Source organism: Pleurodeles waltl, chromosome 10 (assembly GCF_031143425.1).
Source record: "Pleurodeles waltl isolate 20211129_DDA chromosome 10, aPleWal1.hap1.20221129, whole genome shotgun sequence".
Classification (NCBI taxonomy): domain Eukaryota; kingdom Metazoa; phylum Chordata; class Amphibia; order Caudata; family Salamandridae; genus Pleurodeles; species Pleurodeles waltl.
The window spans coordinates 913,615,556-913,643,295 of record NC_090449.1 but is presented as its reverse complement, the minus strand read 5'-3'; the positions used below and the strand labels follow the sequence as shown (position 1 = coordinate 913,643,295).

Genomic DNA, 27,740 nt, shown 5'->3' with positions numbered 1-27,740 from the left:
TTTACCACTGCTAACCAGTGCTAACGTACATATGTTGTCTCCCGTTAAACATGATAACACTGCATCATACCCAATTGGACTATTTAATTTTCTTATAAGTCCCTACTAAAGTGCACTATATGGGCCTGCAGATTAAATGCTACTAGTGGGCCTCCAGCCACCCACTTAAGTAGCTCCTTAACCTTATCTCAGGCCTGCCATTGCAAGGCCTGTGTGTGCAGTTTTATTGCCAATTGTACATGCTAAGCCTAAAACTCCCCTTTTTCTACATGTAAGTCACCCCTAAGGTATGCCCCAGGTAATCCATAAGGCAGCGTGCTGTGTAGGCAAAAGGCAGGACCAGTACCTATGTAGTTTACATGTCCTGGTAGTGTAAAACTCCTAAATGCGCTTTTACACTGCCGTGAGGCCTGCTCCCTTCATAGGCTAACATTGGGGCTACCCTCATATACTGTTTGAGTGGTAGCTGCCGATCTGAAAGGAGTAGGAGGGTCATATTTAGTATGGCCAGAATGGTGATACAAAATCAAAATCCTGCTGACTGGTGAAGTTTGATTTAATATTACTATTTTAGAAATGCCACTTTTAGAAAGTGAGCATTTCTCTGCACTTAAATCCTTCTGTGCCTTGCAATCCACGTCTGGGTTCAGTTGACAGCTCCCTTGTGCATTCACTCAGACACACCCCAAACACAGGATACTCAGCCTCACTTGCATACATCTACATTTTGAATGGGTCTTTCTGGGCTGGGAGGATGGAGGGCCTGACACTTACATGTCAAAGGACAGTAGCCTGTTCCCACACAAAGGACTGCCACACCCCCTACTGGGACCCTGGCAGACAGGATGGAACTGAAAGGGGACCTTGTGCACTTCTAAGCCACTCATCGAAGTCTCCCCCACTTCAAAGGCACATTTGGGTATTTAAACAGGGCCTCTGTCCCTACCATCTCAGACATTTCTAGACAACATACCACTGGAGAAGAAATCCTAAACCAGAACCTGAACCTGCCAAGAAGAACTGCCTGGCTGCCCAAAGGACTCACCTGACTGCTTTCTGTGAAGGACTGCTGCTTTGCTGCTCTCTAGCTGTGCTAAGAAGTGCTCTCCAAGGGCTTGGATAGAGCTTGCCTCCTTTTCCTTTAAGTCTCAGGACCAAAAAGACTTCATCTCTACAAGAAGGACTCCTTGTGCAGTGAAAATAATCGCACAGCCTGCCAGAAGTGACACACAGGTTGCACTGCAGTGAAAAATTCACAGCACGCTGAACCGGAACAACGCCGCTGGACTTCGCAATGAGGAGATCGACACAGCACCAGAGTAGCAACCGGAAATTCGACGCACGGCCCACTGGATCGACGCACAGCTGAGCTGGAATGACGCAGCCCGATTTCTAGAGAGGAATCGACGCAGCGCCTGCTGTACGGTAGAATTTTCCACGCAACACCCACCGGATCGATGCAGCCCCTGTGACTTCATCTTGTCAGCGCCGGAAATCAACGCATCGTCCCCGGGGTGTCCGAAAACCCTGCATCCCAAAGAGTATCCATGACCGAACACTGGAAATTGAGGCACAGCCATCCCTGCGTGAAAACTAAACAACGCATCGCCATGTGCGGCCCGAGAAATCGACACACACCTCTCTGTTTTCCACGGATCTCCTCCTCTGCGGTTATTTGCTGAAATTCTGAACTCAAACCAGGTACTCCTTGCTTGAAAGAGACATGTATTGCTTTTAAAAGACTAAAGACACTTTATATCACTTTTACAGTGATAGCTCAACATATACTTATTGCATCTTAATCGTTTTGACCTTCATTTTACCAGATAAATATTATATATTTTTCTAAATACTGTGGTGTGTTTTTGTGGTGCTACACTGTGTTATTGCATGATTTATTGCACAAATACTTTACACATTGCCTTCTAAGTTAGGCCTGACTGCTCAGTGCCAAGCTACCAGAGGGTGGGTACAGGATAATTTGGATTGTGTGTGACTTACCCTGACTAGAGTGAGGGTCCTTGCTTGCATAGGGGTTAACCTGAATGCCAACCAAAGACCCCATTTCTAACACCATGCAAAGCCACTTTGTGTGGATTTACATGACCTTGTAGATATGGAGTAAGGCAACATCACTTTGCATTAGGAAGGAGTTGCCATAGATGTTGCGTGGGTGTTCCCACAAAATATCCATGTATTTTGACTTATTGCCAGATTTACGAGGTTTTGTAAACCTGGGAATGCGTCAAACATCTACGCCACCCAAGGGGTGGCGTAAAACTGATGCAACAGGGAGAAATATCTTTGCAGCACACATAGAAAGAGAAACTCACAAATATTGATTGTTTTTGTGCAGGAAGGAACACCTTCCTGCACAAAAACAATTATTCTCACAATGCAGTCGCCCTGCACCATGTTGCAAGGGTACATGCGCTAGTGCATGGCAGCAATTTGTGTGCCAGCACAAGGGGAGAGGACAGAAATGCACTGTATCTTGTAGATATGGCACATTTCTTCCCTTTCCACCACCCTGTACCACGGGGCCTTCTAAATATTGCCCTTGGTGTCATACTGCAGCATACATACCTACTGCCTGGATGTGTGCAAGAATGTACAAGTGACTCTCTCAGTGTCTGACTGGGTGTGTGAGTGGTCTATGCTTTTGTTATGTCTGGCCGAGTGAATGTATACCTGGACATACCAATCTGCAAGGGCACATCTAAGTCAGTTAAACTCAGAAGGACACATTTCACCTTTTATTCACAAAGTACTCTGCTGTATGCTCACCTACAGCCTATCTAAAGTGTAACATTTGTGTAGTACAAGGGGGGTGTAATGTTTGTGAATCAGGTTTTGTGCCCCGCCATTCACAGTTTTACCTTCAATAATTTGACTGTTAATGTTTCATTTATACTTTAATAATGTTATAGAAGTTTTCATGAGTGATGTAATATCTAGGGTCATTAGCAGTGCATGGAGAGGGTACCAGGTATGGTGGCCTTAGGGCGTGAGTTATAGTTACTTGAAATAACTCTAACTATAACTGCTGAATTTCTATGGTTTTGTATAAGTAAATTCAGAAACTAATTATAACTTCCCTGTAACCTTAGTTTTTTTTCAGTGAATTTCTGTTTTTTTAATGTAAAGTAATTTTAATTACTACAATCCAACCACTGCCTTTGGCTGTGCATGGAGTGGGTGGGCCACAGAGCCTGGCCTGCATCCACTCCCATGATCACTCAACCCTGCACCATGCACAGCCAAATGGTTTCTCTCTCTCTGGGTGTGAAAATAGGTGTGAGAGTGTCTGACTGGGTGTGAGAGTGGGTGTGTGAGGGTCTGAGTGGTTCTGTGAGTGGATTTGTGATGGTCTGAGTGGGTCTATGAGGGCGTATAACTAAATATATGAGTGGGCCCTCAGCCCTCCATGCCCTGGGGACCACCAACCCTGGTAAAATGGATGCACCGAGGCTCCTGCTATGTCCTGGGGTGTACACCCCTGGCACTTAGCTGTTTGCTGTGGCTTGGTTGCAGCTCTGCGGCTGCAGCCACACCACAGCAAACAATCTGCTGTTTGACAGTGAGACTTTTAAAGTGAGCCAGCTGTCAAACAGCAGCGCTTTCATCTCTGTCCCCTGCACGTGTTCAGGGGACAGAGATGAAATGCTTCCTCAAGCATGAAGCTGATGTCAAAGCAGCTCCGTGCTTACTGAAGCAATGGCACTGCAGCGGAAGACCTCCACACTCAGCTTTGGGGCTTTGAGTTCAGCTGGACTCATTTCACTTTTTTTTTTAAACTATTTTTTTAAATAAGAAATACATTTTTTATTTTAAATTGAACAACAATATCTCATTCTAAGTATCTGAGATATTAAAGCCTAAAAAAAACTCAATTTCTTTCCCTCTCACTTTCTGTCTCTTTCTCTCTTTCAATCAATTTCTCATACTCAGACACTTACACACCGACTCACAGACCCACTCAGACACCCACTCACAGACCCAATCAGAAACTCACGCACCCACTCACAGACCCACTCAGACCCTCATGTACTCACTCACAGCCCCAGTCAGACCCTCACACACCCACTCAGACCCAGACACTTATGCACTCACTCCCACACCCACTCAGACTGACACACACACACACACACTCATAGACTCACTGACACCCTAATGCACCCACTCACTGACCCGCGCACATACTGATGCACCCACTAAAACACTGATGTACGCATTCTCACACCCAGACAGACACTCTGACAGACACTCATACCCCCAGATACAGCCTCTCACACCTTTTCTCACACTGACTTTGCTGCCGCACATTTTTTATTCTTTTTTAGACCTCTTGCTATTAGTTTTATTTTTCAGTTTACAAGATACAATGCAGGATAGCTGCTTGTGTTACATGCAGTCAATAGAGTTCAGTACAGCGTATGTGTGAGGTTCCAATTATTATAACAAACTTTATAACATTTACAAAATGCACATGGCCAGTCAACCGCAACTGCCCAGGTGTCAGGGGAGTCTTACATACTTTCACTATCCTGGGAGAGCTGGGCCCTGTGGTCTTTGGGGCCCTCTACAAAGCTCATTCAGTCTTCTCTCCAGCCCGCATTTCAGAGTGTTTTAAGTATTCCATATAGCTCTGAGCCACATCTCCAATAGAGGGCATCTGCATTTCCTGCAGGCTTCCTCTCGTAGGAGTGCCCTTTCTTCCGCCCTTGACCATTGCTCCTCTTTGACCCACCACCTAGCATATGAGGACACACCCTCTCTTTCTAGTGCCTAGAGATCAATTCCCTGGCCAAAGCCAGAGCAAGATCTAGAAATCTGTTTCCTGTTTTCATAGGTACATGTCAGGATAAGCTGCCCACAAAGCAGGCCTCAGGTGTCAGTTAGAGTTGCCATCCAAATATGTCCCCCAGGTGGTGAACTATTTGTTCCCAGTAAGAGTGTACCACCAGATAGGCCCAGACTATGTGGAAGAAAGTTACCATATATGACCAACATCTCTGGCAGGGCTTCGGGTCACCCTCATAAATGTCTGTTATTTTCACACAGGATAGATATGTTTGGTGCAAAAGATTACATGGCATGAACTTTAATTTTGTGTTCTGGAACATTATTTGAGTGTAGGTCAGCATCCCTACTAATTGGTTGTACACAAATTCAAGACTGAGATCTGCTTACCACCATCTCGTGCCCTTAGTCAGATTTTTCTGGATCATACCACTGAATGTCCTACAAAGGCAGGTAATCAGGTGGCCGCTCTTCGCCAGTGACAAAAGCAGTTGCAATGACCTATGGTGTGGGAATTCTTGCAACTCATCTGCCATAGCAGTGCAAACACTTGAGTCAGGCCTCCATAACTTTTGTTATTTATAGGTTCAGTGGCATTAGGGTGCTCTCATTGAAACAGTCTCCCACCGTCAGCATTCCAACCTTAGTTCAATGCACCAACTGGTGTGCCATAAAAAAACAATCCTGATCTCTATATGATAAATGAACCAAAAGTAGTGCTAGAACATAGAGAAGATCCTTTGCCTTTGGGATCAATTTGACACATCTCCTCCAGCACTGTAGTAATATGGGCAGTTTTGGTGTTTCAGTCATGTACACAATAAGAGGGAAATCAGAAATCAGCTGATTCGTCTTACCCACAAGTGCACTGAGGTGCTGTGTATGCTGTCTATCCAGCTGTAGTGGTATCCACTGGATATGTTTTGCTTGGCAAGAAAGAGTGTAATCTGGGAATCCCAAACTTCCTTCCATGATTTGGGTTTCTAAGTGCTTCAAGGACCACCTTCTGTCTACCTGAATCTCACACCAGTTCATGTACCAGTGTGTCAAGTCCTCTGAACCACTCAGTCGTGACCCCCAGTGGTACATTTATGAAGAAATATAGGAGCCTGGGAAGTGAGATCATCTTGATATGGGCTATCCTGTAGATGATGGGTAGTAGTAATGATCTCCAAAATGATTGTAAGTCCCTCTGTGCTCAAAAAGCTTCACCTAGGCTACCATCCCAGAGGTCTTCCAGCTTGTGGTATATATTCACCCCTAAGTATTTAAAGATAGAGGGGGCCTATGTCACTCCAAGTCAGTCGTTTCTGCATTTCTCCACATGGATGCACAGGAAAGACACAGATTTTAGCATTCTTTTTCTGCAGCTCCAAGACTGCACCGAATTCCTCGAGGAGAGCCTGCATCCGCTTCTATTCTGGTGGCCTATAATAGACATGAAACAGTACATTGTCATCATACAGTAAAATTATATAAGCACCATCCCACAAAGGTATACCCTTATTGTCACTTTCCCATCTAGCCACTCCTGGTAGTGGTTCTTTTGATTTTCCAAAAAGGAGCAGTGAAGGGAGCAGACCAGCTATGAAAGATAGGATACTGAGATGAGATATGTGTGCCCATTTTAAACCAAGCAGTGGGTGAGAGTAGAGAGTATGAACCAATTGAATTCACCAAGGACCAAACCCCATACGGTCCATGGTGGCTTTAATGAAACGCCAGCTGACTATGTTTAATGCCTTTTGCAAATCTAAAGAGGCCACCGTTGCCTCAGAGACCCATTAGTACAATCAAGTACCTCCTTAAGTTAAGCAAAGTGTTCTGCGGATGAATTATCTCATTCTGATCTCTACGGATCAGGACAGATATGTGTCTATATAATCTTGTTTTCTAGCACTTGCTAAGAATTTTGGAATCAAGATGTAAAATTGTAAAGGTGCAATGTGAATGAACCCAGTCAGGAAGTTTGCCAAATTTGGGAAGCAGGACCCTTAGTACTTCCCAAACAGTGGCTGGAAGTTCACCCTTATCTCAGGCCTGTGTGTACACCAATATTAAACATGGTGTCAGGAGGCTAGATAATGTTTGTTAGACCTGCTCTGGCAGGCCATCTAGGCTTGGTATCGTTCCCCTCCCCAATTCTTTAATTCTTTAATGGCGTCACATTAATTCATGTAGGGTAATATAGTCCCCCCCCCCAGCTGCTCCTTGTCTTCATCTCCCAAAGAGCCTTACTTGACACAGGCTAGGAAATCTACTGAGTCTCAGTCAGTGGCTTCTGTGGATGCACCATATTGTTCCCAATAGTAAGTACAGAAGGAGTTGGTAATTAACATTTGCCAGTAGACTAGCTGCCCATCAGTCTGCGATATCGGAGTGATTAGTCTACTAACTGAACTCAGGGCACATCAGCCATGTGAGCATCTGTAGTGACTTACTTTCCTCTATATGCACACTGCACCTTCTTTTTCCGACAGTGGTGACATTGTAGTCTCTCTACAGTGTGTGAGAATTGTTTCCTGCATTCAGTAAGATTCCATGCCATCGCTTGGTAATTCACCACTTCCAGTTCCAAGTCATGGATTTTGCTATCCATCAACACTATGCCCACCATCAAATCCCATTGGATCCCAATCATTTTCCCTAGTCAATGACCAGTAAGCACAACCTTAAATGCCTCCTGCTCAGCGTGAGAGTTGGCGACAGTGCCCAATGCTCAAAGTAGTCTTTGATGACAGACCTCAGTGATTCAAGGAATGGGGGATCCGACTGTTCATTGATTTGCAGCTTCCAGGTGGGTACCAGTGGGAGAGTGGGACTGTCTAACTGCTTCAGTACTTCCAAGGGATTGTGGTCAGACAGTGACCTACACAAGTACTCCATTCTCACCTGTCAGGGACATAGATGTCTTGTGCAAAGTACTCTGTCTAGTTTCATATGGACATTGTGCAAGCTGGAGTACAATGAGTCACCTCTAGTCATACCGTGGTGCAGTTACCAGACATTGGTGATATCCCAGTCACTAATCCAGGATGAGAAGTCCTGTGTGACCTGTATGGATTATCAATATCAATCACACAGTTGGAGTCTCCATCCAGTAAAATGGGGTTGCCTCCTAAACTGCATACCTGCATAATAAGGAATCTAGGAATACCAGCTGATTCTAGTTGGGTAGGCAGACACTGCCTAGAAGTACCTCCTATCCTTCTAACTTACCGGACACCGGCACCCACCTCCCCTCTTTATGCACCCAATCCTGTGGGGCAGAAAAAGGGACCCCAAGCTTGATCAGAGGCCCTCTTGCAAAAACAGAGTAGTCTGGTGTAAACATTTGACCCAGTCACTGCACCTTCATCTTTCATTTAACATAGGAGTATACTTTGCACTTTTTTGCTGCTGATCTCAGCCCCTTTCTGTTCCAGGGTATAAGAGAGTAGCTTTGTCTTTGTTTATTTGTGAACTTTGACATCATAATCATTCTCTCTCTTCTTGCATCACCTTCTGAGGGGGGTCATTCTGACTCCCGCCGGCCGCGGTAACCGCAGGGCCGGCGGGAGCCGCCAGAATACCGCTGCGCGGTCAGAAGACCGCCGCGGTTATTCTGAGTTTCCCGCTGGGGCAGGCGGGCGACCGCCAGAAGGCCGCCCGCCCGCCCAGCGGGAAACCCCCTTCCACGAGGATGCCGGCTCCGAATGGAGCCAGCGGAGTGGAAAGGGTGCGACGGGTGCAGTTGCACCCGTCGCGATTTTCAGTGTCTGCATGGCAGACACTAAAAATCTTGGTGAGGCCCTGTTACGGGGGCCCCTGCAGTGCCCATGCCATTGGCATGTGCACTGCAGGGGCCCCCAGGGGCCCCACGACACCCCTTACTGCCATCCTATTCCTGGCGGCCAAAACCGCCAGGAACGGGATGGCGGTAAGGGGGTCGGAATCCCCATGGCGGCGCTGCAAGCAGCGCCGCCGTGGAGGATTCCCCAGGGCAGCGGGAAACCGGCGGTACACCGCCGGTTTCCCGTTTCTGACCGCGGTTGTACCGCCGCGGTCAGAATGCCCAGGGATGCACCGCCAGCCTGTTGGCGGTGCATCCGCGGTCCCCGGCCCTGGCGGATTTTACCGCCAGGGTCGGAATGACCCCCTGAGTCTCCTAACAGCGTGAGCCCCCTGCTCCTGTTGTATAGCTATGTTAGCCATGTTTTAGACAAGTTCTTTTAAGCTAACTAGGCCTGCGCTGTGCACTTTAACCCTGTTACATTTTAGTCAGCATTGCTTTGTTTTTCTAGCAATAGCAATATTTGTGGCGCTGTTTTATTTCCTTTATCTCATTAAACTTTCACTAAGGAAAGCATTACGATCTCTGTAGGACATTTATTTCACTCGGATAGGGTTGCCGACAAACGTGGTATGGTGTGTCCCCAACATTCACAGAAAACACACACTCATATGTGGGGACCTTTTCTTGAAATATTAGCTGTTTTGTTAGAAAAACACCCCTTTGGTCCAGACACGGTAGAGGGAGATTCCAGCCAGATGACCACGATTGTATGCTGATTGCATCGCTGCAGCTACTTGCCTAGAGACTGGACCCCTGATCCACGTGGGGACAGTGTATCTCTAGACTAGAGGCTTCTTCTTCCAGGTATGAGGGATGGTGTACCCCCAGGGGGAAAACCCAAAGGGCAGATTAGGCTTATTACGCTGTGCTAAGACATAGTGTAGGTAGGAGAATTATATGCATCACTCCTAGTGACAGTATGGTAGGATAATTCTTGTGTATTACTCTATTAGTAACCTTTTTGCTTTTATTGTGTTTCATCATCCTAGTTATTGCATTGCACGCCTTTTTATCTAAGATAAAGTTTATTAAATAAATTCTTATTAAACTATACTTTGCCTCTGTCGTCTTTGCCTGCATGAGTCTTTTGGTAACTGAGAGAAAGGAATGGGATCTGATTGACCATGATTCCCTTGAGGAGTCATCTTGCATTGCGCACGGTTGCCACAATCATCTCGGACAGAAATGAGGTGCTGCTAGTTAGCCAGAGAACCCGGATTCTGCTGACAGGTGTCATGTGGTGTAGAATTCCACTTAGTAGCCACATTCTATGTGATCCTGTTTCCCAAATCCAGTAGCCTCATTAGCAGAATGAGAACCTATGCAACATGGTGCCACCAACGTTTGGTCAGGCACTAATATTTGGATTCTTCTAAGTATCTCTGTTTCATTTAAGGCTAAAGACACCTAGATAATATATACGGAGACGTCAGGGGTATTGAGGATTTCCTCCTCAGCTATATAGGTAACAGCTATCTTGAACTGTAGGTTGTTCAAGCTTGAACTTTAAAAGGACATATCCCCACTAGGTGTCCTTATCTCTGAACATATATCTACTGTTAAAATGGCGAACCCACAACGGATTTGCAATTGTAGTAAATATGCGACCACCCCTTACTGCACATTTATTGGCAAATGGCCTAACGGCCCGTGGGGTCCAGTTACATTTGTTGTTGAGGCACATCCAGCCTATAGAACAGAAATCTTTTATTCTTGGGTCACCTTTCCAGCAGTAGATGGGAACACAATTACATTTCATCACTGTACACCTGCAAACATGCGAACACAATACAGATTTTATGCATATTTAGAAATACCTTAATCATATCAAGACCATAACAATTTGCTTGATGGCGCCTTACCACATGCAATATTACATATACATGTTAGGTTAGGTCCTCTGAGCAGTGATGGCCTGACCTGACCTTTATTGGCCACATATACACCACACCTTGATGCAGCGACCTTAGCGGTAGCTGAGCTTTGCCACTTATATGTAGAGCTCACAAAAATATACACATTATTAGTACAGTTTGTCATGCAAAAATTAAATACTAATCCAGCATGTGATGCCCCAGTGCAACAACATGCAGTCATGCCAGGCATTAGCACTGCAACTGTACATTTGATCATGGATAAGGTACCCACCAAGCGGGAGGAAATTCAGTTTGGGTTAGCTCAAAAAATAAATGCACCGGAAACAGTTTTTCCTCATACAGGACCTCAGCATATACATAGAATTCTCAGTATGTGCTTGCCATTCGGGATGGTTCCTACAGTTGATAACTGCAACATATGGGGCATGGTATTTGCCCTGTTCTATACTACCGCACACAGTACACAAACACTTGCCAATCTTCCGGAGGTGTTAAAACAAATTCAAGATGAATACGGGGCTGCCCCAGCCCTGGTTTTGGGGATGCAATTAATGGGCAATTTTGCCACAGTATCTTCAATTATATTAAGCAATCTGAAAGAGGAAGCAGTTGCACTAACAGTGCGCATGTGGCTCTGTGATGTTCCTCCAAAGGATCAAGAATGAGAGCTACTAAAGATTACCACGGAGACCTATTGTAGTATTGGTCGAGATAGTCTGGGGGCCAGACCGATTAAACCACAATTTCAAGGCAGATGTAATAGAGATACTACCAAGCAAGCACCTGAAGGTTCCAGAAAAAAGCTTGGATAAAAAAATAATAAAAACACCTCAAAAAGAGAGGGGAGAATTTCTGCATCGGGAGACCCCCACAAAATAGGTACAACCTTAGAACGAGGGTTAATATAAAAACACCTGATAGATAGCAATATACTGATACACGCCAATCTCGTTCCTTTCAGGACTCACCAGAAAAACGCAATGAGAGAGGTGGGCGGTCAGAGCAGCGAACTGAGTACGTGTAACCGAGAAAGGACTCAACGCTTGTCTGAAATTTCAGTTAAAAAAGAAGAAAAACTTCCCCAACAAAAACCCCAATTTAAAAAGAAAAAGGTGGCAGCAGTTACAATTCAACATGCCATTTCATAAAGAGGGCTTTACTGAAGAACAAGAAGTGGGCATTGGCACTGCTCGACAGTGCAGTGGAAGTCACAATAGTTCGCCAGGATCTTCAAGAGCATCCGGACGTGAAAGCAACTGATGACTTCTTACAAGTTGAGACTCCAGGCATGAGTGTCTCCACACCCAATACGGTGTACAGAGTAACTATTCAGTTAAAAGGGGACATTGAACCCATATTTGATGTTACCTTCTGGGACCACATCATCTCTATTTACACTATTTTCCTGGTGGAAAAAGATTGTCTGCCAGAATTCATCCACAATCTCCCTTATGGAGAGGATGTGATTGAAAAATCCTTCTCTTCTATTGTTCCCAGAAAGCTAATTGAAATGCATGCCATTGATTGGGCATTGGCATAGGCACCTGCGTTACATCGCAATCACGTAGGATGAGGCAAAGATTCCCCCTATCACGTAATACCTATAAAATCCCAACCTCAACCGCAACCTCAATATCCTATAAAATATGATGCTAAAGCACCCGTGAGGGAAATCCTCAAACAATTGGAGTACCAGAGTGTTATTGAAACCTCAGACTCACCCATGAATAATCCATTATTTTCAGTCGTTAAACCCGATCATTCATATAGAATAGTCTCAGACTTCAGACATTTAAATAGTCAAACTAAAACATTTGCTATACAAAATGCACATAGCACAGCACTTGTGAACAATATAGTGCTCAGAAAATACAAAACAACCCTGGATATATCCAATGTTTTTTTCTGCAAAAATATAGCACCTGAAAGTAGGGACCTAACAAGTTTTAGCATCCATGGTTCTCAGAAAAATTCTGCTGACTCCCACGGGGGTACATGAACAGCCCAGGGCTGTTCTCAGCTCGTGTAACATCTGTTTTACACAACATTGACCCTGAGGCGTTGTCATATGTGGATTATCTCACAGATGATTACCTCATGCAACATTTAGACAGGTAGCCCACATTGTTGTAGGATTTGCCGTAAATGGCTACAAATTAAACTGCAAAAAAACGAAAATAGCATTCCTTAGTGTCCTGTTTCTGGGATACAAATTGTCGGGTAAAGGCAGGAGCCTGGTGCCACAATTTTTAGGAAATGCGCACACCTACAACCTCCAAACTGCAAAAAAACGAAAATAGCATTCCTTAGTGTCCTGTTTCTGGGATACAAATTGTCGGGTAAAGGCAGGAGCCTGGTGCCACAATTTTTAGGAAATGCGCACACCTACAACCTCCAAACACGATAAAAAAGCTCCAGTCAGTGTTGGGCTTTTTAAACTTCGGCAGAAGATACATTCCAGATTATGCACAGCACAACAAAACATTGCACGACTTAATACGTTCTGATTTTACTGGTAAATTGTGAACAGTTGAATACACACGCATTCTGAAAGCTTTGCATAAAAGACATGCTCAAAGCAAAACACTTGCATACAAAGGACAATAAAAAACATTTGGTCATCAGAGTAATTGCTGATGCCATTGGTTTCACCCATGTGACATTCAATGAGGGTGAGACCGTCCCAATTGCATATAAATCACACATATATTCCACAGCCGAACAACACTTTTCGGCCCCTGAGAAAATTCTCACTGCTGTCCAGATGGCGGTCCTTAAAGAGAGAACTCTGGCCCAGGGGAAGCCCATTATTGTTGTCTCCCCCATTCAGCCCTAGAAGCTGTTACCAAAACAAGCATTGACAAAGCACTACATCCATGATGGATTCAATGGGCAACGTCTCTGACAGCCACTGATGTCCTTGACTCCAAATTACAGACTCAAGAATTCCTACAATATGAACTTGAGTATTCAGTTCCATCAAATACATTACCTATCAAACAATATCATAACATTTTGTATACTGATGGTTCATTCGAACCAGCGATAGGAACAAAACATCAATACTCCGCTGCTTGCTCAGTCATGAGTGGTTACATGAAGGATGGCAAGTTCCATCCACAAAATACCTTGAAGCAGACTCTAGATTCAGACTTCCCTGGGGGAAAGTAGTGGATCTGAAGGAAACGCTACCTAATGTCCATGTTGTACATACACTAGGGCTTCAGCGTGTTGGAATACACATTGAAGGCAATACTTTGGCTGATGAAGCAGCCAAATCAGCTGTAGCTATGGCTTCTGTTGCTGCATGAACTCGTTCCAAGCTAAAAGTGGATGATGAAACACTGTCAGCCGTAGCAACTTCGGCTGATGGGCATGCCTTTTCTTAAAGCATATTCTGCTAAGTATTCCTATTGGATGGCAGGCTTGTTTGATGCACAAGTAACAATATCATGTGTGGGAGTTCAGATAATTCCCAACAAAGAACTAATACCTGTGTTAATAAAAGCAGCGCATGAGGGTGTTGCTGCTGCCCATGCAGGTGTGGCAGCTACAATTTCAATATTACAATCATGATATTGGTGGCCAGGTCTATACAAAGAGGCCAAGCAGTGTGTCCTTTGTTTTGACATCTCCCAGCAAATAAAAGGGTCCACCGTGAAGCACCCACTGCAGACACCCCTCCTAATTTCTAAAAAAACATTTCAATGTATGCACTTGGACCTTTGTGGTCCCCTGACACCAGATAGTGAAACAAATATATTCTAGTTGCTGTTTACTCATGCTCAATATTTCTGTGGGTTTGGCCACAACCCTCAGCTGACACTCAAACTGTTATTAAAGATTTGCTAGTCTTTATTGGTACATATGCTGTTGCGGCTTTACATTCGGACTGGGGCCCTGCTTTTGCCTCAAAAGCTTACAGGGACACCTTGGCTTCGTTAGGGACCCAACTGCATTACTTGTCTACATTTCATCCTGAGGAAAATAGTGTTGTGTAGCAACAACACCTAGATTTCAAACAATCCTTAACAGCTGGAGTATTAGGCATAGGTTGTAGCTGGCTTACACACCTATATGGAGTCCAGAGAGCACTTAACAATCTGCCTAGAAGGTCCCTGGGGGGGCATACATCATACGAATGCCTCTTTGGAACTCGAATGTATGCTCCAGATCTTGATGGTACTGGCGTGGAGGCGACAGATATACCCCATGACATAAATTAATGTGTCACTGTCTTGCAGGATTTACAACAGTTCTGTGTTGACAACGCATCTGCCAATGCTGCCTCCCTTGGAATCAGGGATGTACCAGTACCATCCACCGGCTGGATTCCTAAACTTGGGGATATAGTGAGTGAAAAGATTGCTGTGAAAAAAGAATTCAGTCCTTCTTACCCTGCACCGGTTCCAGCCCTGGGAATACACAGTACTAGAACTGTGATTCTACCACTGCTGCCTGGCTCTAAAGAAAATCACTTCGGGAGTCATTTTGACCCTGGCGGTCCGAGACCGCCAGGGCTAAAATGACGGAAGCACCGCCAACAGGCTGGCGGTGCTTCCTGCCCTATTATGCCGCGGTCGCACCACCAGGACTGGCGGTATACCGCCACTTTAGCCCCGGCGGTGACAATCCGCCTGGGCAGGGGATTACGAGTCCCCGACCGCCAGCCTTTTTCTGGTGGTATGAACCGCCAGGAAAAGGCTGGCGGTACGGGGAGTCGTGGGGCCCCTGGGCGCCCCTGCACTGCCCATGCCACTGGAATGGGCAGTGCAGGGGCCCCCTGACAAGGCCCCATGTGGCTTTTCACTGTCTGCCATGCAGAAAGTGAAAAGCGCGACGGGTGCAACTGCACCCTTCGCACGGCCGCAACACCGCCGGCTCCATTTGGAGCCGGCTCCCATGTTGCGGCCCCCATCCCCGCTGGGCTGGCGGGCGGAAACTTGGTTTCTGCCCGCCGGCCCAGCGGGGATGTCCAAATGGGCACCGCGGGAGTGCGGCCGCATTGGCGGCCACCCAGCGGTTACAGCTTGGCGGGCGGCGGTAGCCGCCCGTCATAGTTGTAATGACCCCCTATGTCTCCATTGACAATGTCAAATTACACCATGTGGCCGATCCTGCACAGCAGACCTAGAGGACTCCTGAGTAGTGCCCGAATCCCTTCCACTACAGACCAGGATGTTCCCCTACAAGTCTTCAACAGCAACACTGATACATTTCGCTTGGGGAGGGTGGAAAATGAGCTTTCATTGGTTCCACTGACAACCACTTCCACATTGATTTCTGCTAATACGGAGCAATGTTCTACAAATTCTACACAGACCGATGTAGTAACTTACTATACACCACCGAGGGAATCTTCAGCAGCTTCACCTCTTCAAAATACACCACCAGTGTTTGTTTTTACAGATGATGGTTACTTCGTTGATGACTATTCTTCAGACTCATCTGTCTCTACTGCAACAGAACTTTAAATAGCACGTAAGCTGATACATTTGCTTAAAATTAACTATTTCATTCGTTATCTATGGGTCTTATTGACTGTACTCGCCTTTCTCCTTTGGATTGGGTTTGTTATAGTTTTCTTTTTTCTGATGCAGGGTCATTTTCTTCCTGAACACTCTGCAGTTGAACTGGTGGATGAGGTTCTCAAACCCCATTTTTCATCACACAAAATTCACAGAGACTTGCCTCTAGTGAACATTACAGCCGTACCAATTCCCAATGGGATTGTTTGGGACAAAGTATTATTCGATATATATGGGCCTACTAAGGTAATTCAAATACCATATGTATTTAAAATTTCCATGACAGATGTAATCACACAGGGAGTGGTTTCTGATGACTGGGATGTGAAAGCTGTTAATGCTATGATGTCTGTTCCGAAGTATTATACAGTATTTGAAAATGAAGATATGTACCAGTTTAAAGGAAATTATGGAGATATGTTCTGTTATAATTACTATGGACATTATTTTATTCACAGAGCAAGTACCCCAAAGACTATTTTTAAATATACACAATGGGAATACTGCCCAAAACCACCAGTGGGCAGTTCTACAATGTATATTGAGAAATATGTATATTTTTCTGGGCACAGTGTCAAGAATGCTGATTCATATTATTTTAAATTGCCAGAAATGGAGAGTCAACATTCAAGATACAAAATTGATTTACTTTGATTCAATTTTTTCCCGATTGACTATAGAAGGCTGTGAGTACTGGTTGAAGTCAATTGACTTAAAGAGTGTGTGGGGAGCAAAACACTGGCAAATTAGAAGAAGAGAAGATTTATTTAGAGCATGCATGATTCCTGTTCAAATGATATTTTTAAACGACACCGTACAACAAACAAGCTGTTTTAAACTTAGCAAACATTGAAGAAATGAATGTGCCCAGCATTCCCACCCCTGCTAAATTTTACAAATGGCAAAAATATATAAATGCATCCGTAGATCAGCTCAATGAATGGGTCCAAAATGGTACATTTAATGCATCATTTTCACATCCTGGTGGGTGGTTATTATGGCTTGTAGACACCAATGGGTGCCACACTTGTTTTGTTAACTCATCTGGGGTTTTAGAATGAATAAGCCGGACCCTTGCTATGTGTCCTCTGAACACTCGTGTATAGTGACAACCTATTGACCCTCATAATGACATTGGTTATAAATCCTGCTTACTGCTGCAGTGACAGCCGCCAAAATAGCACTGCAGTGGTGAATATTCATTCGCCATATTATGACACACACCCACACACACCAATCTGACAGAATACTGCCACATACACAAATCCGCCAGTCCAAAGGTCAGTGCTAAAGTGGCGGTACAAACACCCATACCTTTACTTCAACAGAACAATGCCCACCACCATGGCGGACATTAAACGGCGGTAAACCATTGGTGGTGCATACCACCGCGCTCAGAATGGACACCCACATACAAAACAACACTACATTGGCCAATACGAAAAACACACACCTGCCACTCATACACACACCACACCCACCCACCCACAGCACTATAAAACACACACCCACATAACCCACAACCCTTTACAAACAACAATTACTGCCGGGAGATTTACACGAACAGCACAGAGACAACTAGAAACACACACCACATACACCCAGACATCCCTCACGCACCCCACATCACACTCCCCATCACATTACTCAACACACTCTCACCAACACACACCACACAACACTCATGTCACCACAAAGGCACCCCTGTTTAACTGATGAGGAGGTAGGGGTCATGGTGGAGGAAATTGTCAGGGTAGAGCCACAGCTGTTTGGAGCACAGGTACAGCAGATATCCATTGCCAGGAAGATGGAGATATGGTGGAGAATCGTGGACAGGGTGAACGCCATGTGGCAGCACCCAAGAACAAGGGACTTCATCAGGAAGAGGTGGAACAACCTACGGGGGAAGGTACGTTCCATTGCAGCAAGGCACCAGCTCGCCATACAGAGGACTGGCGATGGACCCCCACCTCCTCCCCAACAGCTCACAGCATGGGTGAAGCAAGTCTTGGCAATACTGCATCCTGAGGGACTCGCTGGAGTAGCTGGAGGACTGGACACTGGTAAGTCTACCTTTACCACTTATCGCGCCCATACCTGCATGCCTTCACACCCCCTCACTGAAATCACTCCACTCCACACACTGCACCAACGCAGATGACTAACCCCAATGCCAAATTCTGCATGCCAAACCAATGCATGGACACCCCTCCCAGCCCTGCATGGACACCCATCACCAAAGCATGAACAGCAAAGGGAAACTAATGATTACACAGTACATTACCATAGACAAGCAAAAGGTGGCAGGGCAACACCAACGATAGAGGGGAAGCCAGGGATGTACAATATGTCACAGACATAAAGCATAATACATCACTTACATCCCCACAGGTGCCCCATCCAATGTCAGCGGAGAGGAGGTGCCACAACAAAGCAGTCCCCCAACAGAAGATGCCCCCAGTGATGACAGTAACTCTGTCTGGACTCTGTCTGGATCTGGACCAACAACCTGGCCCATCAGGGAAGACTGGACAGTCGGTCACCCAAGCCCACTCACAGTCAACCACAAAGCCTCCCCCATCAATATCCAACACCACAGCACCCACCGAGCGTCTCCACACCTCTGTCCCCAGCAGTGTGCCCACCTGTCCAGGGGCCCCAGTCCACACCTTGCCCCCAAGACATTCAGGGACCCGGGGATACTGGGAGGACCGCTGTGCACCAGGGGGAGGATAGGACCATGGAACCGACTCTCCAGGAGGCACTCTCCGAGATCCTGGGAGCCTACCAACATTTCCAGGACACGACAGGCCACATCCTTGACAACGTGCAGGAGAACAGGCAGCTGCAGGAGCGACAGTATCAGGGGATCAGGGAGGACTTGCAGGCCATTAACACCACCCTAATCTCCATAGCAGGGGTGCTGGCAGACATGGCCAACATCATGAGGTTGGCAACAGCACACCAGTGGGTCCCCATAACTAGCCAGTCCATTGACAAGCCCTCCACCTCTGTTGCAGCTAGAGGGCAGGAGGCCCCGCCACAGGACACATAGGCCACCAGCACCCCTCCCACTGCAGAATGTGACCCACCCCGCGAACATTCCCTGCGACCCTAACAGAAGCCAGAGACACCTGCCAAGACCACCAGGAAATGAGACTCTCCTGATTGTCACCTTTGTGTCCCACCCTGTCACCTTGTCCAATTTGAACTGTCTTTGCTCCCCTTTCTATGGCCCCTTGGACCCTGGACCTGTTCTACAAACTGACTGGAACAATACCCTGGACCTTCCTACATCATCACTCCATCCCATTGCGCTTTCCCCTCAATTTCATAGTACTACAATAAACAGCCTTGAACACAACTTGACTACTAGTATTTTATGCTTTGAAACTGTGCATTTATGCAAACAATCACATCTAGTGCAAATGATCTGAAGACTGTGAGAACATAGAAATAATGACCTATAGCTGTCTGTAGTCAGCACAGCAGTACACAGTTGTTATATCACCAACATCTGCAAAATGACAAGCCATAGGTGACAATAAATTGAGATGCATAGTAAGCAAATGCCATCATGCTACAGCCACACTGAATACATCAATAGACAGAGAAATGTTCAGCTGCAGTGTCTCACCTGTGTGTCATTGGAAGTATTGATGGAAAACTGATGTTCTGTTGTCCTCATCCTCATCCTTAGCCTCTTCATCCTCACTTTCCTCAGGGTCTACTGCTGCCACAGGGGCATCTCAAGTCTCTTCCTCCTGCAGAGGGTCAGGTTGTGCAACATGCAGCATGCCACTACTATCTGACAGACCTTCCTGGGTGAGTAGCACAGGGATCCACCTGTTAGATGGAGGCACCTGAACCTGGCCTTCAGGAAGCCGAAGGTCCTCTCGATGATCCTTCTGGTTTGCCCATGTGCCTCATTATAATGTTCCTCAGCCCCTGTCCTGCCATTCCTCACAGGGGTCAGCAGCCACAATAGGTTTGGGTAGCCAGAGTCACCTGCAAGTATTGAGGGAAAACACTTAGCCTCACACAACCCTATAGGGATGACACCTGAAGGCATACACTAACATACAGTGAGTGGGGACCATGGCTCACCTATTAGCCACACCCTGTGCCTCTGTAATTGGGCCATCACAATTGAGATGCTGCTCAATTCCTCAGAACAAAGGCATCGTGCACCGACCCAGGATACTTAGCATTGACGTTGGAGATGTACTGTTCTGCCAGACACACCATTTGCACATTCAGTGAGTGGAAACTCTTCCGATTCCTGAAGACCTGTTCATTCTGGTGGGAGGGACACACGCAATATGTGTTCAGTCAATTGCCCCAATAATATTGGGTATATGTCCCATTGCATAGAATCCCTCTCATAGTGTTCACATAATTTGCACAAGATGTAACTTTTTTCCATAAATGCACAGTTTCAAAACATTAAATACCAGTAGTCAAGTTGTGTTCAAGTCTGTTTATTGTAGTGCTATGAAATGGAGAGAAAGGTGCAATGGAGTGGGAGTGATGGTAGAGGATGAATCAGGGTATTGTTCCAGTCTGTTTGTAGCACAGGTCCAGTGTCCAAGGGGCCATAGGAAGGGGAGCAAAGACAGTTCAAAGTGGACAAGGTGACAGGGTGGGACACAAGGGGGACAATCACGAGAGTCTTATTTCCTGGCGGTTGTCTTGGCAAGTCTGGTTCACAGGGAACGTTTGTGGGGTGGTTTACCTTCTGCAGGGGGAGGGGTATCGGTGGCCTGTGAGTCCTGTGGTGGGGCCTGCTGCTCACAAGCTGCAGTGGAAGTGGAGGGCTGGCTAGTGGTAGGGGCGCGCTGGTGTGCTGTTGCCTCCCTCATGATGTTGCCCATGTTTGCCAACACCCCTGCTATGGAGATTAGGGTGGTGCTAATGGCCTGCAAGTCCTCCCTGATCCCCTGATACTGTCCCTACTGCAGCCACCTGTTCTCCTGCACATTGTCAAGGATCTGGCCCATCATGTCCTGGGAATGTTGGTAGGCTCCCAGGATCTCGATGAGTGCCTCCTGGAGGGTCGGTTCCCTGGTCCTGTGATACCCCTGGTGCACAGCGGTCCTCCCAGTGTCGCTGTTGGCCTATGCCTTTGTCCCCTGAATGGTGTGCCCACTGCCACTGACCCCAGGTCCCTGATTGTCTTGGGGGCGAGGTGTTGGCTGGGGTCCCTGTACAGGTGGGCACACTACTAATTGACGTGTCCTGGGGACAGAGGTGTGGGTATGCTGGGTGGGTGCTGTTGTGTTGGATACTGATGGGAGAGGCTCTGTGGTGGACCGTGAGTGGGCTTTGATGACCGGCTGTCCAGTGGTCCCTGATGGGCCAGGTTGTTGGTCCAGATTCTGAAGTCCAGAGTTTCTGTCATCACTGTGGGAATCTTCTGTTGGGGTGGCACCTCCTCTCCGCTGAGATTCGCTGGGGCACCTGTGGGGATGTAAGTGATATGTTATGCTTCATGTCTGTGAGTTATTGTACATCCCTGGCTTTCCTTCTATCGTTGGTGTTGCCCTGCCAACTTTTGCTTGTGTATGGTGATGTATTGTGTGATTGTTAGTTCCCCTATGCTGTGCATGCTTTTGTGATAAGTGTCCATGCAGGGTTGGGAGGGCTGTCCATGCATTGGTACAGCATGCAGGGCTTGGCATTGTGGTTAGTCATATGTGAAGGTGCAGTGTGTGGGATATAGTGGAATGATGGGAGTGAGGGTGAGGGGGTAAGATGGCATGCAGATTTGGGGGTGATAAGTAGGACATTTTGACTTACCAGTGTCTAGTCCTCTGGCTACTCCAGCGAGTCCCTCAGGTTGCAGTAATGCCAAGACTTGCTCCTCCCATGAACTGTGGGGGAAGAGTTGGGGTCCACCGCCAGTCCTCTGTATGACAAGCTGGTGCCTTGCTGCAATGGAACGTACCTTCCCCCGTAGGTCGTTCCACCTCTTCCTGATGTCGTCCCTTGTTCTTGGATGCTGTCCCATGGCATTCATCCTATCCACGATTCTCCACCATAGCTCCATCTTCCTTGCAATGGATATTTGCTGTACCTGTGCTCCAAACAGCTGTGGCTCTACCCTGACAATTTCCTCCACCTGGACCCCTAACTCCTCATCAGTAAAACAGGGGTGCCTTTGTGGGGACATGGGTGTTGTGGTGTGTGTTGGTGAGAGTGTGTTGAGTAATGTGGTGGGGTGAGTGTTGTGGGGTGTGTGAGGGATTTATGAGTGTAAGTGGTGTGTGTATCTAGTTGTCTCTGTGCTGTTCGTGTCAATCTCCTGGCAGGAATTGTTGTTTGTAAAGGCTTGTGGGTTATGTGGGTGTGTGTTATAGTGCTGTGGTAGGTGGGTGTAGTGGGTGTATGAGTGTCAGGTGTGTGTTTTTAGTATTGGCCAATGTAGTGTTGTTTTGTATGTGGGTGTCCATTCTGAGCGCGGCAGTATGTACCACCATGGTTTACCGCCATTGAATGTCCGCTGTGGTGATTGATGGGTCATAATGTGATGGGAGTTGTTTTGTTGGCGTAACAGTATGGGTGTTGGGACCGCCACTTTATCACTGACCTTTGGGCTGGCGGATTTGTGTATGTGGCTGTATTCTACTGGATTGGTGTGTGTGTGATAATATGGTGAAAGGATATGCGCCAATGTGGCGGTATGTTGGCGGCTGTCGCCACGGCGGTAAACAGGATTTACCGCCAATGTCATAATGAGGTCCATAGTGAGAATTCTAAAGAATTCTAAATTTGTCCTAGTGTCACATATGGGGAAACACTGCTTCAGCCTGGTCAGTTTTTTCTGTAATCCAAAATAGAATTGCCTCCCATTTGGTGGGAATCTATCCACGATGACATTAAAAGTAACTGGGCTAATAGCAGGCAGAGTCAACTGTGCCTGCCCAGCTTGAAAAGCCCTTGCTGGGGAATTAATTATTGTATGCATAAAAAACTGCATTAGACGTCTATAGAGTCTAACTAAATGTGTGTACAGGCCTTGTAAGTCATAATTATTTAACTCCCCTAAATGTGGATACACTGTGTATAGAGCTAAAACTGGCTAGGTTGCCCCATCATTCACGAGGGGTCCCAGTCTTATATTTTGTAATGGATGTGAGAGGGCGCCTTGGAACCAAATGTAGTGTTTCTGGTATGTTAATAGTACTTCTAAATATTCATAAGCTCTATACTGAGATGGTCTGTGTAAAGTGGATATGCAAATTAGGCTAATTATAATTGGCAGTATTAACCTACCTATAAGTCCCTAGTATATGATAGAGCATGTAGGTTTAGGGACCCCAGCATAGGTAGTGCACTGATGAGGTGCCCAGTGTCATTTTAATGGCGGGCCTGCCTTGCTGGCTGCTTTTAAACTAAAGTTACCTGCAAATTCGACTTTGGAATTGAAAGTACTTCCAAAGTCTTAAACTACCTTATTTTTACATATAAGTCACCACTAAGGTGTGCCCTATGTGCCCTTAGGGTTGGATGCTATGTAACTAAAAACAGGAACCTTATAAAAATAGTTTTATAAGACCTTGTGAGGTAAAACAGACAAATTTGTTTTTCCCTCACTATGAATGGCCTCAATAGGCTAAAATGGGGAGACTTTTAGTTTATAAAGTCCCCTTAAGTGTCAGATACCTCACGTTTGGTATCAAATTAATTGTTATAATACATCCCACAACTTACAATTGCTGGATTTCATCTAGCTTGTTCAGGTAGAGAGTTTTAAACTCTACCTAAAAAGTTGCCAACTTCAGCCCTGTAGTGCCCTTCTCTAATTAGCCAGCCTCTAGCAACCTGTCCAGGCTGCCTGGATGAGGTGTGAAGTACCCTGGGCTGACCACAAAGAGATGTGCCTTGGGGAGGAGAACTTCCCTCAGCAGATGGAGAAGCAGGAAGGGCTGCCAAACTGGTCTTCAAAGGCAGGGAAGGACATTTGGAGCAAACCAGCATCTCCCTCACATCCTGTAAATCCAGACAACTAGGTGCCCCCTTAATTAGATTGGGAGAGGGTGGGAGAGTGTTTAGGATTTTTAGCCACACCAGTGCGTGGGCTCAGCCAGATGTAACCTCCAAAAATCATTTTCAGCCATGATGGATGTTAGAGGAATGTTGCTCGCTGGGACTGATTTTTGCCACACTTCCCAGGAAGTGGTCTTCACAGCGGGAAGGACCCTGTACCTGATTGGAGAACCAGGACACCCCTATTTTTCACCCAGGAGCAAGGATAAAACTGGCAGACCTGCACCCACACCTCAGATCCCTACAAGGAAGAACTACAGGAGAAGAAGGACTGCCCTGCTGGACTCCTGACGTACTCCTGGATACTGCACTCTGGAGGACTGCACCAGCTGCACACTTGGGCTTCACCACAAGAAGGACTTTACCTGGCTTCAACTAGTTCAAGGAGGGAATCCCTATTTGCTACAGGTGAAAAATTGCTAACCATACTCCTGAAGAAACTGACCAGCTGACCACTGTCCAGTGGCCAATTTGGAGTGTGTCCCGGATGCATTCTGGGAGTTGTAGTCCGCACCCTCAAGGAGCATCTCAGAGCTTCTGGAACCTTGAGGCGAGATGGGGACCTCAAAAGAACCTTAAAAGAACATCTGGGAGTAGATTCAGAAGTTTGGAGAATTTTGGAGAACCTTTTGAAAAAAGCTCTATAAAGAGACCGACCCGCCGCAGCAACTATAGCTGGCTTGCCTAAAATGCTACCCGGCCTGACTTGCAGGTTCGTGCCGGTGCTGAAAATCTCTGAAAAAACAACTAAGGGGGTAAAAAACGCCTACCGCCGCAGCGACAGCCGCCAAAACACCATTGCCGCGGCTACCAGCCGTCTACCAGATTATGACCACAGCTGGATTTCCGCCAGAAGGAGAATAATACGGCCTGGCGGTGTTCTGCTGGCGGACGATGCTGCTGGCAGCAGCGCCCCATCCCCTCTCCTGCCGGAGGACCCCCTGACTATAGGTAAGTTGGGTGCTTCGACAGGGGAGGGGGCGGGAGTGTTGTGTGTGTGGGGTGTATGTGTGTGTGTGTATGAGGGTGTGTGTTGCATGTTGTGTGTGTGTGCATGTATGTATGTGTAAGTATGTGTATGTTGAGTTGTGTGAATGTGTGTCCACGTGTATGTATGTAATTGTGTGTGGATGTGTGTGTGAATGGACGTATGCATGCATGGATGAATGTTTGAATGGGCATGTGTATGCATGTGTGAAGGGAGGGGCGTGTTTGAAGGGGGGTCTGGAGAGGAAGGGGGGTGGGCAGGAAACCCGGTGATGGGGGCGGGGAAGACCCCTATCAGTGCCAGGGAAGGGATTCCCTGTCACTGATAGTGCCTACTGCCATGGTCTTCATGGCGGTAAGGATGCCACGAAAACCATGGCGGTAGGCGGGGTCATAATCCCGTAGGCGGGCAAGTGACGGTCGCCGGGCTGGAGAGTGTTGTCTCCAGCCTGGCGGCCGTTACCGCCGTGACAGTCAGTGTGGTACAATGTCAAAATATGGAGAAATGTACCGCCAGCCTGTTGGCAGTACTTTCCTCCATATTAACGCCGACCGCCAGGGTCGTAATGAGGGCCTATGTCTGAATGTAGAAAATTGACCGGGAGCTCCCAGGCAGTGTATCCGAAGAGGGCTTCAAGGACGTTGAATCAAGATTCAGGTTTGCCCCGGTCAAAGGGTTTTCATCTCGAAAAAACTACTAAGTCTGAAGGTAAAAATCTACACCGAGGGCACCCATGAATCGTATTCGCGGAAGAGTTCCAGGAGATCAGATTGGACTGCCGACTTGGTCCCACTGAAGAAAATCTTCAAGAAAACGACTAAGTCTGAAGGTGAACTTCTGACCAAAGCCTCTCGTGGGCTGTAGCCAAGCAGGGCTCCATCGCGTTCGGACTTAAACTTTGACTTTGTCCGAATCGAGGTGCGACCAGATGACCAGATTGACGCTATTTGTTTCTGAACGCTAAAAAAAGCATTAATTCTTTAAAAATTCATATCTCCGGTTCCCTCTATCCGATTTTATTCATTTTAGTGTCATTTTAAAGCTAAAACTATGTCCTAGTTCTATAAATTGGTTTTGAATTTTGTTTCCTGTGTTTTATTTAAATACTGTTTTGTGATATTTCAATGTTTTACACTATGGCCCTCATTCTGACCCTGGCGGATACAATCCGCCAGGGCCAACGGGCGCGGGAGCACCGCCGACAGGCCGGCGGTGCCCCTAAGGGCATTCTGACCGCGGCGCTAACGCCGCGGTCAGACAGGGAAAACTGGCGGTCTCCCGCCAGTTTCCCGCTGCCCTGGGGAATCCTCCATGGCGGCGCAGCATGCTGCGCCGCCATGGGGATTCCGACCCCCTTCCCGCCGGCCTGGCTCTGGCGGTTCTTACCGCCAGAACCTGGCCGGTGGGAACGGGCTTCTTGGGGCCCCTGGGGGCCCCTGCAGTGCCCATGCCCATGGCATGGGCACTGCAGGGGCCCCCTAACAGGGCCCAACTAGGCTTTTCAGTGTCTGCGATGCAGACATTGAAAAGCGCGACGGGTGCTGCTGCACCCGTCGCACGCCTTCCACTCCGCCGGCTCGATTCCGAGCCGGCTTCCTTGTGGAAGGCGCTTTCCCGCTGGGCCGGCGGGCGATCTGAATCAGATCGCCCGCCGGCCCAGCGGGAAAGTCAGAATACCCCTCGCGGTCTATTGACCGCAGGGCGGTATTCATGCGGCTTCCGACGGGCGGGCGGCAACCGCCGCCCGCCTAGGTCGGAATGACCACCTATGTCTCATAAGTTAAGCCTTGTCGCTCGATGCCAAGCTACCAAGGGTTGAGCTAGGTTTAATTTATTGAGACCTCACTGGACCTAAGTGGAGGTTAGTGGCCTACTGCTAAGGGTAGGTTCTTACCTGCCCTTACCAATAACCCATTTTCCAACAAGACCTAAAAAGTTGGTGGCCCGATGTTATGTGATTCCTACAAATATAGCAGGTCTGTGCATTAGACCAACACAAATTTCACAATATAGAGATTAAGGGCCTCATTACGAGTTTGCCGGTCGGACTGCCAGACTGCCATGTTAGTGCCCGCCAAAAGACCGCCATGTTGGCGGTCATACAGACTGCTGTATTACAAGTTACACAGGCAGGCCCTCAAAAAGCCACCAAAAAAATCCAACCCCACCAAGACTCTGGAGGGTGGGAAATAGGCAGGCCGACCAACAGCACCGCCAGCCTGTCAACCAACCACCGACCACATTACAAGTCGAAAATTGCCATGGCGGTCTTCCAATGGCAGTCACCACAGTAATATACTACACCACATTGGCTGCATTTGAAAATAACACAGCTGACATACATCCACACACTCAACACACCTACAAACCACACTATAAAACAAACCTCTTCACACACCACAATCCTTTGCATCTACAAGCCAGACATAAGCAAGAGTACTGCTCAAAAACTTTACCAACCACAGATTAGGCATCCCTTTAACTTGCACTAAGCACATATCCCACACCCTCAACACACACCCACCACACACATTTGTACCTCCTACACTCCATGTACTCTCTGTCACCTCCTCAGTACACAGCACCTGACCAGTAAACAACTTTTCAAGTTCATTTCCACCACCATGTCACAACAGAAACATCCCCTTTTCACAGATGAC

General features: G+C 47.0%; 1 protein-coding gene across 8 annotated transcripts in view; it reads left to right on the top strand.

Moving 5' to 3' along the window:
* The window catches only part of LOC138262021 (ATP-dependent translocase ABCB1-like), a 920,359-nt gene that overhangs the window by 870,840 nt on the left and 21,779 nt on the right, over positions 1-27,740 (top strand). For 7 of the 8 annotated variants that reach the window (XM_069211673.1, XM_069211677.1, XM_069211676.1 and 4 more), the window contains one exon: positions 16,116-16,289. The exons of the other annotated variant lie outside the window; for it this stretch is intronic. In XM_069211673.1, coding sequence (XP_069067774.1) covers positions 16,116-16,289 — 174 coding nt within the window. The remainder of the gene's footprint in view (positions 1-16,115; positions 16,290-27,740) is intronic. 8 annotated transcript variants of the gene reach the window in all.